General features: G+C 41.7%; 1 protein-coding gene across 2 annotated transcripts; it reads left to right on the top strand.

The window, feature by feature from the left end:
• The first annotated feature begins 409 nt into the window (after positions 1-409).
• LOC135511676 (poly(rC)-binding protein 3-like) lies at positions 410-15,928 on the top strand. 2 transcript variants are annotated; one of them, XM_064933158.1, is made up of 13 exons: positions 410-635; positions 6,264-6,329; positions 7,386-7,499; positions 7,640-7,696; positions 8,070-8,186; positions 8,321-8,452; positions 9,486-9,614; positions 10,013-10,108; positions 11,965-12,006; positions 12,468-12,543; positions 13,205-13,257; positions 13,617-13,786; positions 15,468-15,928. In XM_064933158.1, the coding sequence occupies exons 3-13, from the start codon at positions 7,425-7,427 to the stop codon at positions 15,502-15,504; spliced, it is 984 nt and encodes a 327-aa protein (XP_064789230.1). In that variant the 5' UTR covers positions 410-635; positions 6,264-6,329; positions 7,386-7,424; the 3' UTR covers positions 15,505-15,928. The 2 variants fall into 2 exon arrangements, with proteins under 2 accessions (XP_064789230.1, XP_064789229.1); XM_064933157.1 differs by having other exon boundaries at positions 14,592-15,928.
• Positions 15,929-17,287: the final 1,359 nt, after the last annotated feature.

Genomic DNA, 17,287 nt, shown 5'->3' with positions numbered 1-17,287 from the left:
GTGATATATGGAGGCCAAAGCACGTGGTCTGGAAGCAAGTGACATGAAGAATTCGCAGAGGCCATTATTGTCTTCTTTCCATGCAGTGAGCAGTAATTAAATATGCCACTTATGCTTCGCTGATTCATTTCCTGAATGCAGCTCTATGGGCAGAAGGGCTGCATTGTATCCATTATGGCCTCATTATGGGTTGTAAGGGCTTGATGTGGGGGAGGGGCAGAGTAAGGGTAAAACATCCCATGAAGACATTATGGATGTCTCTCTAAACATAACCCATGCATACACTATAACCATAGCTCTCTCTGGACAGTGTCCTGCAGAGGAGCCAATTTGCCCTGCCCTCAGGCCTCAGCAGCTGGTGGATCTTTCCACAGAGCAACACCTCTCATGTGCCACTGAAATGGAGAGATGCAGGTTATTTTGCCCTCTGTAGGGGATTATCTAGGGCTAAACTAGGGGACGGACAAATAGCAAAGCCAACCTCACTCCAGCCAGTCTAGGGGCACAGATAGCCATCTGTCGATTCTCTGTGCAATAACTGACAACAAAGGGGGTCAAACATTTAACGACGACTGTAAAACTACTCATTCTGGAGAGACGAGGAAGAGGAATTAATATTTATACTAAAACAGCAGGTTAGTGTTTAATACTAATAGTTCTTGTCACATTACAGGCCCCTCAACCAATGGGGCTAACAGAGGATTTAGGCTTTCAGATACGTTATGTTTCCCTTGGTAATAATATTGCAAAGAAGAAAACTACAGTAGTCTTACTCAACCGTAGACTTTAATCCCCTGTTCTTTTAACGATTTACAAATAAATTGCCCTCTTATCTTGAGTTCTGTGAAGTAGACTTACAATAGCCGGCTTCCCTGAGTTGACACATACTTAGCTACCCGTGTCATTGAGTTTCTATACACTCATTGTTAAATTCAAATCAAAATCAAACTTTATTTGCCACATGCGCCGAATACAACAAGTGTAGACTTGTTGCTTACTTACACGCCGTTAAACCAACAGTGCAGTTCAAGAAGAAGAAAATATTTACCAAGTAGGCTACAATAAAAAAGTAATAATAAAAAGTAACACAATAAGAATAACAATAACGAGGCTATATATAGGTGGCACCGGTACCGAGTCAGTGTGCAGGGGTTGAGGCTAGTTGAGGTAATCTGTACATGTAGGTGAGGGCGAAGTGACTATGTATAGGTAACAAACAAACGGCGAGTAGCAGCAGTGTACAAGAGGGGGCAATTTTGATGAATTGTTCAGCAGTCTAATTGCTTGGGGGTAGAAGCTGTTGAGGAGCCTTTTGGTCCTAGAAAACAGTCTATAACTTGGGTGACTGGAGTCTCTGCCAATTTTATGGGCTTTCCTCTGACACCGCCTATTTTAAAGGTCTTGGATGGCAGGAAGCTTGGCCCCAGTGATGTACTGGGCCGTTCGCACTACCCTCTGTAGCGCCTTACGGTCAGATGCTGAGCAGTTCAAATCAAATCAATGTTCATTTGTCACGTACGCCGAATACAACCTTACAGTGAAATGCTTACTTACAGGCTCTAACCAATAGTGCAAAAAAGGTATTAGGTGAACAGTAGGTAGGTAAAGAAATAAAACAACAGTAAAAAGACAGGCTATATACAGTAGCAAGGCTTTAAAAGTAGCGAGGCTACATATAGACACCGGTTAATTCAGACTGATTGAGGTAATATGTACATGTAGATATGGTTAAAGTGACTATGCTTATATGATGAACAAAGAGTAGCAGTGGTGTAAAAGAGGGGTTGGTGGGACGGACACAATGCAGATAGCCTGGTTAGCCAATGTACAGGAGCACTGGTTGGTCAGCCCAGTTGAGGTAGTATGTATATAGTTAAAGTGACTATGCATATTTTTATTTATTTATGTATTTATTTTACTAGGCAAGTCAGTTAAGAACAAATTCTTATTTTTAATGACGGCCTAGGAACAGTGGGTTAACTGCCTGTTCAGGGGCAGAACGACAGATTTGTACCTTGTCAGCTCAGGGATTTGAACTTGCAACTTACTGGTTACTAGTCCAACGCTCTAACCACTAGGCTACCCTGCCGCCCCATATATGATAAACAGAGAGTAGCAGCAGTGTAAAAGAGGGGATGGGGGGAGCACACAATGCAAATAATCCGGGTAGCCATTTGATTACCTGTTCAGGAGTCTTATGGCATGGGGGTATAAACTGGTATAAAGCCTTTTGTCCTAAACTTGTCACTCCGGTACCGCTTGCCATGCGGTAGAAGAGAGAACAGTCTGTGGCTGGGGACTTTGACAATTTTTAGGCCTCTGACACCGCCTGGTGTAGAGGTCCTGGATGGCAGGCAGCTTAGCCCCAGTGATGTACTGGGCCGTACGCACTACCCTCTGTAGTGCCTTGCAGAGGCCGAGCAATTGCCGTACCAGGCAGTGATGCAACCACTCAGGATGCTCTCGATGTTGCAGCTGTAGAACTTTTTGAGGATCTCAGGACCCATGCAGAATCTTTTTAGTTTCGAGGGGGAATAGGCTTCGTCATGCCCTCTTCACGACTGTCTTGGTGTGTTTGGACCATTCTAGTTTGTTGTTGATGTGGACACCAATGAACTTTAAGCTCTCAACCTGCTCCACTACAGGCCCGTCGATGAGAATTGGGGCGTGCTCGGTTCTCCATTTCCTGTAGTCCACAATCATCTCCTTAGTCTTGGTTACGTTGAGGGATAGGTTGTTATTCTGGCACCACTCGGCCAGGTCTCTGACTTCCTCCCTATAGGCTGTCTTGTCGTTGTTGGTGGTCAGGCCTACCACTGTTGTGTCGTCTGCAAACTTAATGATGGTGTTGGAGTTGTGCCTGGCCATACAGCCGTCGGTGAACAGGCAGTACAGGAGGGGACTGAGCACGTACCCCTGGGGAGCTCCAGTGTTGAGGATCAGAGTAGAAGATGTGTTGCTACCTACCCTCACCACCTGGGGTGGCCCATCAGGAAATCCAGGATCCAGTTACAGAGGGAGGGGTTTAGTCCCAGGATCCTTAGCTTAGTGACGAGCTTTGACGGTACTATGGTGTTGAACGCTATGAATAGCATTCTTACATAAGTGTTCCTTTTGTCCAGGTGGGAACGGGCAGTGTGAAGTGCAATAGAGATTGCGTCATCTGTGGATCTGTTTGGGCGATGCAGATTGGAGTGGGTCTAGGGTTACTGGGATAATGGTGTTGATGTGAACCATTACCAACCTTTCAAAGCACTTCATGGCTACGGACGTGAGTGCTACGGGTCTGTAGACATTTAGGCAGGTTGCCTTTGTGTTCTTGGGCACAGGGACTATTGGTGGTCTGCTTGAAACATGTTGGTATTACAGACTCGGTCAGGGAGAGGTTGAAAATGTCAGTGAAACCACTTGACAGTTGGTCCACGCATGCTTTGAGTACACGTCCGGGACACCCATGGGATGGCGCACACTTGGCCCAACATCGTCCGGGTTAGGGGAAGGTTTTAATATACTCCAATGTTACAGAACAGTATTTAGGTCCTATAACGCACAATTAGGGCGCGGGCCACAACACAGTCTCTGAACAAAGTCATTTTTCTTATGATAAATATCTTCCAGAAATGACTATTTCATGAGTATCAAAGATCAAATTCAATATCGATTTTGTTCTCAAGATAAGAGTTAGTCAAGAGTACATGTGAACACTGAAGCGTAATTGAATTTTGCTCACAAAGATGGAATAGTTATTAAAACCCGTTGTCACTGCACATGTTTGTTTGTTTTTGTTTGGGAAAAGCATGAATGATTGAAATATGAGATAATCTGTAAATCATGTTTATGGCTGCTGTTTTGTATCAGTGTTTTGTTCTAAAGTATTGAGTGGGTGCTGACATGCTAGAGGTGAAAGAAATGGGTCAGGAGGGTCTTAAGCATTAACCAAACAAATCCTGGCCTATAGGATTAGGCTGGGATGTTGCTGTTGCTGTTTGTTGGATGTGTTTACAGTACCTTAAAATGACACAGAGAAGGGAATCACTCTTGTTAGGCCATATATACAGTGCATTCGGAAGGTATTCAGACCCCTTGACTTTTTCCACATTTGACACGTTACAGCCTTATTCTAAAGGGATTAAATAAAACAATTTCCTCAGCAATCTACACACAATACCGCATAGTGACAAAGCGAAAACAGGTTTTTAGACATTTTTGCAAATGTATAAAAAATAAAAAACAGAAATACCTTATTTACATAAGTATTCAGACCCTTTGCTAAGAGACTCGAAATTGAACTCAGGTCCATCCTGTTTCCATTGATCATACTTGAGATGCTTCTACAACTTGATCGGAGTCCACCTGTGGTAAATTGATTGGACATGATTTGGAGGCACACACCTGTCTATATAAGGTCCCACAGTTGACAGCACATGTCAGAGCAAGCCATGAGGTCGAATGAATTGTCTGTAGAGCTTCGAGACAGGATTGTGTCGAGGCACAGATCTCGGGAAAGGTAGCAAAATATTTCTGCAGCATTGAAGGTCCCCAAGAACACAGTGGCCTCCATCATTCTTTAATGGAAGAAGTTTGGAACCACCAAGACTCTTCCTGGAGCTGGCTGCCCGGCCAAACTAAGCAATCGGGGGAGAAGGGCCTTGGTCAGGGAGGTGATGAAGAACCTGATGGTCACTCTGACAGAGCTCTAGAGTTCCTCTATGGAGATGGGAGAACCTTCCAGAAGGACAGCGATCTCTGCAGCACTCCACCAATTAGGCCTTTATGGTAGAGTGGCCAGACGAAAGCCACTCTTCAGTAAAAGGCACATGACAGCCCGCTTGGAGTTTGCCAAAAGTCACCTAAAGACTCTCAGACCATGAGAAGCAAGATTCTCTGGTCTGATAAAACCAAGATTGAACTATTTGGCGGAAACCTGGCACCCTCCCTACCGTAAAGGATGATGGTGGCAGCATCCTGCTGTGGGGATGTTTTTCTTTTTTCAGCGGCAGGGACTGGGAGACGAGTCAGGATCGAGGCAAAGATGAACGGAGCAAAGTACAGGAAGATCCTTGATGAAAACCTGCTCCAGAGTGCTCAGGACCTCAGACTGTGGTGAAGGTTCACCTTCCAATAGGATAACAACCCTAAGCACACAGTCAAGACAATGCAGGAGTGGCTTCGGGACAAGTCTCTGAATGTCCTTGAGTGGCCCAGCCAGAGCCCGGACTTGAACCCGATCAAACATCTCTGGAGAGACCCAAAAATAGCTGTGCAGCAACATTCCCTATCCAATCTGACAGAGCTTGAGAGGATCACAATAGAAAAATGGGAGAAACACCCAAATACAGGTGTGCCAAGCTTGTAGCGTCATACCCAAGAAGACTCAAGGCTTTAACTGCTGCCATAGTTGCTTCAACAAAGTACTGAGTAAAGGGTCTGAATACATACGTAAATGTGATATTTCAGTTTTTTTTTTTTTATAAATTAGCAAACATTTCTATAAACCAGTTTTTGCTTTGTTATTATTGGGTATTGTGTGCAGATTGATGAGGGGAAAGTACAAGTGAATACATTTTAGTATAAGGCTGTAATTTAACAAAATGTGGAACAAGTCAAGGACCTGAATACTTTCCGAAGGCACCGTACCCTGCTGGCTGCTCAAAAACTTTTTGGATTCCTAATATTGTTATTTGCAACGATAGTATATTATTTTTGAAATGGCCCTTGTCTGGTATTTGCAACAATGGAATGTGTGTAGATTTTTGCATTGCTTGCTGGGAATTGACCCAGGCTTGACCTCGCTCTCCAATTGTCCTTGTTCACAAGCAGGAAGTTGATGACCCTTAAGAAAACCCACATTTTATTGGATAATTATTATGAATATTGAAGCAATTGTAATGAAACAAATATATGCTGTGTGAATGTGATTTTATCCCACTGGGCAAAATTGGTTGAATCAACGTGGTTTCCATGTAATTTCAACTCCAAAAATGTATGTGATGTCGTTGAATCAATGTGGAAACTGATTGATTTGCAAAAAGTCATCAACGTAAGGGAATTTCATATTTTTTCACCCAACCTTTAACCTAATTCCAATGACAATTCCATTTTTTTGTTGATTCCACGTTGAATTCACATTAGTTGACAACTCAACCAAATATAAATCCAAACTAGATGTTAAACTGACCTCTGTGCCCAGTGGGATGTTATTGTCAAACTCAAACATTATTTTACTCATGATCATCCTTGTGTGTAATCCTTGTTGCTTTTAGGTGTGGCATGGCGGCAAAGCTGTGTCTTCATCAATTGGTGTATGCGTAGAGATCCTATTAAACTATGTAAGTATCTGAGTGGGGTCAAACATCATGCATGAGTCATGCCACACTTTGTAAGATACATAAGTGACAAATACAGTTATATTTAGAGCATTGTTGTAGCCTTGGGAAATATTTGAAATAATTTTGGTTGGTGGAAAAAATTATTCTGTTCAGTTAAGAACAAATTCTTATTTACATTGACTGCCTACACTGGCTAAACCGGGACGATGCTGGGCCAATTGTGCGCCGCCCTATGGGAATCCCAATCATGGGCCGGTTGTAATACAGCCTGGATTCGAACCAGGGTGTCTGTCGTGATGCCTCTAGTACTGAGATGCAGTGCCTTAGACCACTGCATTCACCTTCACCAAGTAGCATGTATGTCCATGTTGAGTGTCCTACTTATGTCTGTGTTATATTCAGAGACATTCCTCTGTGGTTTTGGGTATAGGATGAATGTTACATGCAAACAGTGGGACATTGTTCTCCCAGAGTGTGATATTGGCAGGGTCATGTTAGAGACAGTCACACAGACATCACTTGATCTTCTGCCCTGTAGGACTCAAGCAGTTCCTTTTTGTATAATGAAAGAAGAGTCACATATGTTCTGTTTAGCTGGAACTAATGAGGGAGTCCCATGTGAGCATCACACCAGGGGCAAAGCTCATTTTACCTAGTAGCAACTATCAACCTCTGAAACAGGATAATGATCAGCCTTGCATCATCGGGCTAATGATAAAGAAATATGTTACCGTGCATACTTACCGGTATGTGGGCACATTTCATTCTGGAGGCTTGGATTTCACTTTTGAGTTCATATGTGGTGAAAAACTTGACGTCAAAATCAAAGACAACGGCATTATAGGGACAACTCCTTCATTGTAAAATGACAAATGAATTGTCTGATTAATTCTGGGAAAGCCTTTCCATTAGAGTTTTATTGACTGCCTGTTATATTGGATACATTTCAAGGGTCGTGCAGGGCTTTTGAATTCTTATCTCATGTTATGACCGACTGAACAAAATCTATTGACTATGCCAGTTTCATGTGAATTGGGTCCCTGTTTTTGTCTACAGAGTGTTGTATGAGTGTCTTGTCCGTTGATAAGTGTGAATATGTCTGACAAGGAAGATGGGGCCTCAGGGGGGCTGAATGTTACCCTCACGTTTCGGCTTCTCATGCATGGGAAGGTAAACGCACGTTTCATCATTACAACATATCCCTCTTCTTTTACATTATTCTGATTGTCAGATCACATAATTTTTTATGATTGTTATTGATTTAAGGCTTAGAAAAGTTGATGCTACATTTTTGGGTGTCTCATTAACAGGAAGTGGGCAGCATAATTGGAAAGAAAGGGGAAACCGTCAAAAAGATGAGAGAGGAGGTAAGTCTTATCCTTTCAACTGTTATTAATAGAAAGGAAATAAAATGTCAATAGAATTGGAATACAGTGTATGCCTTGCTTTCTGGAATACAGTGTATGCCTTGCTTTCTGGAATACAGTGTATGCCTTGCTTTCTGGAATACAGTATATGCCTTGCTTTCTGGAATACAGTGTATGCCTTGCTTTCTGGAATACAGTGTATGGCCTTGCTTTCTGGAATACAGTGTATGCCTTGCTTTCTGGAATACAGTGTATGCCTTGCTTTCTGGAATACAGTGTATGCCTTGCTTTCTGGAATACAGTGTATGCCTTGCTTTCTGGAATACAGTGTATGTTTTACACGACTCACCTAAAACTCTGTGAGTGTTTCCAGAGTGGCGCTCGCATCAACATTTCAGAGGGATCTTCTCCAGAGAGGATTGTTACCATCACAGGACCAACAGAGGGCATCTTCAGAGCTTTCTCGATGATCGCTGAGAAGTTTGAGGAGGTAACAAAATACTCTGGTACCATGTTACTCAAGTCTTCCATTGAATGATACAGTACAAAAGCTCATGATATAATTTCTGAGATCAGACCCTTATTTTTTGATAACCTTAACTGTTCTCTAAACCTCTATTACAGGACATTACAGCTGCAATGACAAACAGCACTGTAACAAGCCATCCTCCAGTGACACTCCGCCTTGTGTTCCCAGGCAGTCAATGTGGCTCCTTGATAGGCAAAGGAGGCTCCAAGATCAAGGAGATCCGAGAGGTAAAAGAAGCTAGGCCTCAAGCATCTCTCATTTACATTTGTCCACCGGGGGCTCATTTGATTTAGACTGCTCCCAGATCTGTTTGAGCTGTATAGCCAACTCATGACTTTAGGAGTTGTTTATACAGCACATATCTGGTGATCCCATCCTAACCTTTCAATCACCCAATGAAACAGCCTCAGGTGTATTAATTACAATGACGCAACAGCACCACATAACACTATTCAGGGAGACTGATAAGTGTGGAGTACCAAACAATGTGCTCACTCAAAATAATGTATTCATCGACGGAATGGGGTGCTGAATCTTCATTGTAAACACAGTAAATGAACAATGAGCAGGATTGCACTTTCCGAATAATTAGATGTCTGTAACGCTCAATGAGTGAGTGTGTGTGGAGTCAGGTGCAGAGAGCACAGGATGCGGGAAAAAACACGCTTTAATGTCCAAAATCAAAAGATCTAAATAGTATTTACCCAACACAGGCAAAACTATAAAACAAATAGTACCCTTTTGGTAAAATACTAGGACAGCGAAAAAACCCAACACAAATACTAACACCTCTCACAATTACATTAGAACAAGCCTGCACAAACAGAAGCGGGCTAAACAAACTTAAATAACCCCACCCTAACAACCAAACAAGGAACAGGTGAAACCAATTAGACAAAAACAAACGAACACAGAACAAAGGATCGGTGGCAGCTAGTAGATCGGCGACGACGACCGCCGAGCGCCACCTGAACCAGAAGGGGAGTCAACATCGGTAATATTCGTGACAATGTCAAATATTTATGTTGACATAATCTTGGAACACAGAACCAAATCTTGTGTGCGCTGTCCAGCAGTCTGTCACAAGAGACTAATTTGTACAACATGAACATTGTGCATGTCAAATATAAATATCAGACATTGTACAATTATACAATATATATGTAATATGTTAATAATATATGATCTAATGGCCTATGTAATCTTTTGACAAGTAATTCCCTATCTCTGTAATTGACTCCTATTGTATGTTATGTCCAGACCACAGGTGCTCAGGTGCAGGTGGCAGGGGACATGCTGCCGGAATCCACTGAGAGAGCTGTCACTATCTCAGGCACTCCTCAGGCCATCACGCAGTGTGTCAGACACATCTGCTCTGTAATGCTGGAGGTAATCATGCCAATACAATTAACATACAGTATTATTATAGCATCCAATTAGCTGTTTGGTCAGACCTGAAATGGCTATAGGCTCCATAATTATGGTATTTAACTCAGGTTCACACCATAATAATGGAGGCTACAGACATATCAGACCAATTGATATCAAAGTAATCTAAGAAACAATGCAATCTCACTACCTGCCCCATAGGGTGGCGCACAATTGGCTCAGTGTCGTCCGGGTTAGGGGAGGGTTTGGCCCGGGTAGGCCGTCATTGTAAATAAGAATTTGCTCTTAACTGACTTGCCTAATTAAATAAAGGTTAAATAAAAAAATGAAACCTGTTGTTGATAGTGATGTGTTTGTCCAATCAGCCATTGCTGTTTGTTGTTTGTTCGTGTCTTCAGTCACCGCCCAAAGGAGCAACAATCCCATATCGCCCCAAGACCATGCCTGGAGCTGGCCATCCAGTATTTCAACAACAACAACAACATGCCTCACAAGTGAGTACCATTTTTGCATATACAAAAGTGACACTTTAATACAAAACAGTAAGGTAAAAAAAAAAACACACACATCAGCCCTTTGGCACTAATGATTTGCAAGTGATGGCAAGTGTCCTTCTCTGTCCTTGCACCCCAATGGTGGAACCAGCTTCCCCCTAAAGCTAGGACCTGCCCATCTTCCAAAAACATCTGAAACCCTACCTCTTCAAAGAGTATCTTAAATAATACCACAGCACCCCCCATCGCACCCCTCCTATTTTTTTGCCTTTCGTGAACTAACACTCGCACTTGACTTTGCTGATAGCTACTTTGTTGAGGAAAAATGTACTTACTACAGTATGAGTGATATATGTGGTTGTCTCACTTAGCTATCGTAAGATGATTGCACTAACTTGTAAGTCGCTCTGACTAAGAGTGTCTGCTAAATGACGAGGGTGATGACGTTATGTTCAGGACATTGTCGATCACCTTGCTAAAAAAGCCACCATGTTCAAGGCATTCTGTATAGTTATGAGGATAGGTCACTTCCATTAGACATGTTAATGTAAGTGTCCATGCTCATGAATTCCTTGAAAATTAACCTGTTATATGACGATAAATGAATTCACATTTGGTCATCTAACTCTGTGGAAGGCTGGAAGGACAGCTACTAGCCACATAATGCTGTTATTGTACATTAATTAACATTCCTGCTTGTAATTAAATATGTGAATGATCTCTGGTAAAAATGCAAACAATCATTCCACAAATTACAAAAAAAAATTTGCACATTTTTTTACCCCCTTTTTCATGGTATCCAATTGGTAGTTACAGTCTTGTCACATCGCTGCAACTCCCGTACAGACTCAGGAGAGGCGAAGGTCGAGAGCCATGCATCCTCCGAAACACAACCCAAGCACTGCTTCTTGGCATAATGCCCACTTAACCCAGAAGCACCAATGTGTCAGAGGAAACACCGTACACCTGGTCGATCATGTCAGCGTGCACTGCGCCAGGCCCACCACAGGAGTCGCTAATGCGCAATGGGACAAGGCCCTAACAACGCTGGGAGGTCGCCTGGACTCGAACCCAGAACCTCTAGAGGAACAGCTAGCACTGCGACTCAGTGTCTTAGACCACTGCGGCACTTGGGAGGCCCTCATTCTTGGAATTACATGGAAATTCATTGCATTTCCTGTTTTTCCAATTAAAATGCAGATTCTGCATTTTCCTGGCCTTTTTCAATTCAGAGTAATCAAGTTATGAAATGTAATTGAAACACAATGCAGAAGCCAAACATCAACCAGGGTATCTTTCACCACTAGAGGGAAGAATCTGCATATAAAGACATCTCACCACTATTTGTAGATTGTGAGTGGCCAGATGATGAGAAATTGCTGCTACAGCCAGTTGACTGAAACATCTATTGCCTCTGGTCAGATCTGTCATGGAAGTACACAGCTTTTAGTAAGCCCATCTTCCCTTTACAAATAACGGCAACGTACTGATGTGCATCAATGCTAGACAAATATGACGCTTAAACCTCTAACTTTGTCATGTAATATTGTGCATTATGCGCTCTCGTCTTACATGTAGCAAAATCCATTGTGACCTTTCACATTTAAAAAAAAAAAAAAACGAATTGATTTTCTTTTAGATTAAATTAGGTGGATCGAACCATGGAGGTAGTAGATAAAAGCATGGGACATTTTTTAAAGGTCTTACAGATTTCGGGGATGTGAATAAAGCAGCATAGAAGCTACATTCAATTCTCACGTGTTGCAACTCTTTTGAAAAGAATCAAAAAGGGACAAGAGTAAAAATGTTCAAACAGTTATAGTAACCCAATCAATATTGTATCCCATTTTTTTCAGGCCTTCACAATTCAAGGACAGTATGCTTTTCCACATCAAGATGTAAGTGTATTTGTCTTATCCAGTAACACCCACCCCAATGACCCACTCCTGCCCACCACCACCACCACCGCCTACCAAGCCAACACTATGCCCTCAGGGCACCCACTAGCAAGGATGAAACACTAGCACTTTCCTGTACTGTAGTCTTTACTAACACTAACATAGCAGCGTGCTTTGTTTCAAAAGAGTGTCAGCAAAGACAGGGACCATAAAGCAAAACTAATAATGGCTTGGCCCTTCTTACTCATAGAAATACCACATGTAATAATGACAAATCAAATCACTTCCATGACAAGCCAGCAGGATTCTGATGAACCTCGTCAAATTCTTCACCAAATTAGCACACACTTTGAACTCTGTGTTTGAACTTCAGATTGGTTCTGTATCGTAGCTATAGCTGTCATCTCCTCTGAAATAATCCAGTTTGATTGGTTAGTTCTAACTTCCTTCCTACCCTGCAGTTGACCAAGCTTCACCAGTTGGCTATGCAGCATATCCCCCTCCCTTCCCTTGGGCAGAGCAACCCTACCTTCCCTGGTACGTACCCAAGGCTCCCTGGGGAAGTCCATCTATCCCTCTCTCTTTGTCCTCTTTCTTCCACTCTCTGTCCTGCTGTGCTCATCACACCAATCAAAAAACCCTCTTCTGCTTCTGGAAGGAGCACATCTTCTTTCCATTATTTGACATGGTTAACATCTACTGTATGTCTGAAAAGATGGAGCCCTTTCTATATGGAGTGGTAGCCTACAAGTTACAGACCCCTCTCCTTGACCTTGGCAATGATTCTCCTCTGTTTCTTACACCCTCCATACCAATCCTGACCTATACCATCCCGCGTATTCTACCCCACAACAAACAAGCAAGCAAATTGAACTAACACAACATTCAAACAGGGAGAATTATTGCCTGACAGGGTATTGCAACAACAAAAAAACGATGCACTTCGAAATGAAAAATTCCCTGATTGTAATGCTAAGGTCTATTACTAATGTATTAAGGAACTTTGCTCTTTTTTTGTGGTATCATGTTATAGTTTCATGTTAGATGTGCATGCAATATGACCTGAATTGTTGACAGTTGTCAAATAGTTCATGAATGTGATGTCTCAGACATCAGACATAGCATACAATGCCATTATATTCAGTGCATATGGAAACGATGTAGCGCTGTCGTTACCATGCTATGTCCTACTCTGCAGGAATGGGTGCCTCTGTCCCCACCAGTTCTCAGGAGCTGGCAATACCCAATGAAGTAAGTTTTGCTCAGTCTCATCAGCATCATACAATGTACGTCATATAGATCACATTCTTTTAGGCACCAGTTTCGCTGCTCTAAAATGAGAATGACAGTTGAAATGGTTGTTTTCCCGAAATGTAGGCCAACTGAATGCTATCTCTCTACATTATGTTCTATTCTTATCTTTTAGGTAGACATGTTTCCAAACTGAGAGAAATAAAACAGTCAGTTGTCCAAATTGGCAAGGAAAATGTCAGATATTCCAATTGGGGAGATAACATTATGGAGGATGCAGATATTTTAATTGGACTGATAATGCACGAGCAACATGCATGACACATCTTTTCATTTTCACTTTCCAATCTTTCCCTCAGCTTATTGGCTCCATAATTGGCAGACACGGCAGCAAGGTCAATGAGATTCGCCAGGTGTCAGGAGCTCACATTAAGATAGCCAGTGCCACGGACGGATCGCCCATGCGCCAAGTCACGATCATAGGCTCTCCGACCAGCATCAATGTGGCACACTACCTCATCAATGCCAGGTAAGACTGCTTCACTACCTCTAACAGGTCAGTTGGGAGTTGTGACCAATAATGCACTACATGACAGACAACTGACAAGATACAGCTGACAATAGAGGAGAAAAACAGACAAGATAGTCAAACAACGACAAGATAGTCAAACGACAGACAAGATAGTCAAACGACAGACAAGATAGTCAAACGACAGACAAGATAGTCAAACAACAGACGAGATAGTCAAACAACAGAAGATATAATCAAACAACAGACAAGATAGTCTAACAGACAAGATAATAAAACAACAGACAAGATAGTCTAACAGACAAGATAATCAAACAACAGACAAGATAGTCTAACAGACAAGATAATCAAACAACAGACAAGATAGTCTAACAGACAAGATAATCAAACAACAGACAAGATAGTCTAACAGACAAGATAATCAAACAACAGACAAGATAGTCTAACAGACAAGATAATCAAATAACAGACAAGATAGTCTAACAAACAATGTTGACATGATGAAAGGAGGACATTGTTTTGTTTTACATCTAATCTTAGTGCCTTGGGGTCTACGTACAATCAACTGATCCATACTCACAAAAGCATGAAAACCCTTTTGTCTTATTAATTCTGCTTTTAACACATAACATTCTTCATTTAATAATTTGTTTCCCTATTTTTCACTCTCCTCCAATGCTTTGCCCATTCTCTTTCCTCCTTTCTTTGGATATGCCTCTCTTCAACACCTTTGCTGAATCCTACCCATTTTCTCCCCACCCGATCCTCTCCTAAAAATGACTACCTTCCCTGTATCTGTTTACAGCTTAGAGATGGCTAAATACACCATGCATGCTGCTTCCTCTGCATCACCTGTTGACCTCAACAACATGAGCTTCTCTCAGTCTGTTCCCACTGTCTCCACACCAACCTCTATGGCTGTCATGGCTGCCACTACCCAAGTCCCTGGCACCATGAACATGCACTCCCCCTCCACCTTACAGTCTATCCCCACCCAGCACTATGCTGTCCCCGTTTCCAGTCTACTTGGCATGAAAACGCTCCCTATGCTGGCTATGCACCCAGCAGCTGCCTCAGGCCTTCCACAAGGTCTATCCCCTTACAGCACTAAAGTACCTACTGCTGGCATGAAAAAATCTGACCGCCAGAAATTTGCCCCATATTGACTTAATAGGATAAGAATTGAATCCCCCATCCAAAAATGTGTTTAGGGTCAGTACTGCATTACACTTCCCTGTTGCAAAGCTTGATTAAGCTATATTGACTATGATTAAGGATATCTCTTCTGATAATGAAACCTGACATTCAGCTACTTTAGTGTATCAGTATAATTGTTTGCAACTGTAAGTGAAGCTAAATACCTCCTAGTGTATCTGAACATACATAAGAATACACAGACATTTATCAGGCTTACAGTATGTGATGCACAGAAACAGCTGATACTTCCAATATAACAATTTTCTCAGATAGAATGTACTGTACTTTGTTTGGTATCAATGTAAGTAGTTGACCAATGATGTTCTTAGGAAAAGTCCAGTTTCAAACAGGAATTGACGCTGTAGCAGCTGCATACCGTTGGTAGGGTTACTTGTTTTATAAAGTAGTTATTACTGTGATGTTTACTGTAACAAGGGTTGTTCCACTCTATTCCGCTGTCATATTTCCTCATCTCCTCCAATAGGCTCTCATCAGTGGCAACAGGCTTGGGTGTTCTGTAGTGTTGTTGTTGCATATGCAGTGCTGAAAGGATTACCGGGAAGCCATATTGGATTCTTGTGGCTTTGACAATACACAAGAATCCTGTAGAGTTGGACTGTCCTAACTAACTCCTATAGTGCTGTTTTTGTGACTTGGTTTTCTCAGAACTGAAGTCCAAGTGAACAGAACTCTACAGTCCAATTCATATTCTACTCTACTCTCAGTGTGTGTGATTGATGCAGCACAATATTGTAACAAAGTTATTTTTATGCTTGTGTTTTTAATTAGGGTCTACCCTTAGTTTTGTTGATGAGCTATTCCAATTTATTATATTTATGACAACGTACATAATATATTTTAAATAAATTGAGCCTTTTGTGAATACAAATGGGTATTTTCTATTTTTTTATTGTGCAGCAAAATTAAACAGTTCACACACTTGAGGTTAGGTTACCCTGAATTTGAATAATTCTTGTTTTGATACAGTGGGTATCAAATGTATTCACCCCCTTTGGATTTTTTTCACATTTTGTTGTGTTACAAAGTGGGATTTTGAATGGATTTTATTGTGACTTTTTTGTAATTGATCTAAACAACAAAATACTCCATAAAGGTGAAAAGACAATTATACGAACGTTTACAAGTTAATAAAAATGTAATAACAAATAGTTTAGTTGCATAAGTATTCACCCTTTTGTTTAGGCAAGCCTAAATTAGTTTAGGAGTAAACATGTGACTTAACAAATCACATAGTAAGTTACACATGGACTCTGTGTGAAATAATAGCTGTTGACTTGAATGACTAACCCTTCCTCTGTCCCCAATACATACAACATCTGTAAGATCCCTCAGTCAAGTTTTGAATTTCAAGCACAGATTCAACTACAAAGACCAGGGAGCTTTTCGAAAGCCTCTTAAAGGGTTAAAAGTCAACAACAACAAAAAAAGAAGGGAAGTGATTGGTAGATGGGTAACAATAACAAATCAGACATTGACTATCTCTTTAAAGAAAGGTCCTATTAATAATTATGCTGTGGATGATGTATTAAACCACCCAGACACAACACAGCTACAGTTGTCCTTCTGAACTGAAATGCAGGACAGGGAGGAAACTGCTGAGGGATGACACAATGAGGCCAATGGTGATTTTAAAACAGCTACAGAGTTCAATGGCTGTGATGGGAGAAAACTGAGGATGGATCAACAACATTGTAGTTATGCTACAATAATGACCTGAATGAGTGAAAAGAAGAATAGAAATATACAGAATAAAATATATTCCAAAACATGCATCCTGTATGCAACAAGGCACTAAAGTTATGCTGCAAGGAAACACACACTTTTTGGCCTAAATGCAAAGCCTTATGTATGGGGCAAATCCAACACAACACATCAATGAGTAACTGCCTCCTTATTTTCAAGCATGGTGGTGGCTGCATCATGTTATGGGCCTTAATGGCCATGTACTCTTACAATCTCCACCCGGCACATCCAGAAAAGGACTGGCAACCCCTCATAGCCTGGTTCCTCTTTTCTTTCTGGGTTCCTGCCTTTCTAGGGAGTTTTTCCTAGCCCCCGTGCCTCTACATCTGCATTGCTTGCTGTTTTTAGGCTGGGTTTCTGTTTTTAGGCTGGGTTTCTGGTTTTAGGCTGGGTTTCTGGTTTTAGGCTGGGTTTCTGTTTTTAGGCTGGGTTTCTGGTTTTAGGCTGGGTTTCTGGTTTTAGGCTGGGTTTCTGGTTTTAGGCTGGGTTTCTGTTTTTAGGCTGGGTTTCTGGTTTTAGGCTGGGTTTCTTAATAAGAAC

This window comes from Oncorhynchus masou, chromosome 24 (genome assembly GCF_036934945.1).
Source record: "Oncorhynchus masou masou isolate Uvic2021 chromosome 24, UVic_Omas_1.1, whole genome shotgun sequence".
Taxonomy (NCBI): domain Eukaryota; kingdom Metazoa; phylum Chordata; class Actinopteri; order Salmoniformes; family Salmonidae; genus Oncorhynchus; species Oncorhynchus masou.
The sequence above is the reverse complement of the archived record's forward strand: the minus strand, read 5'-3'. Positions and strand labels throughout refer to the sequence as shown.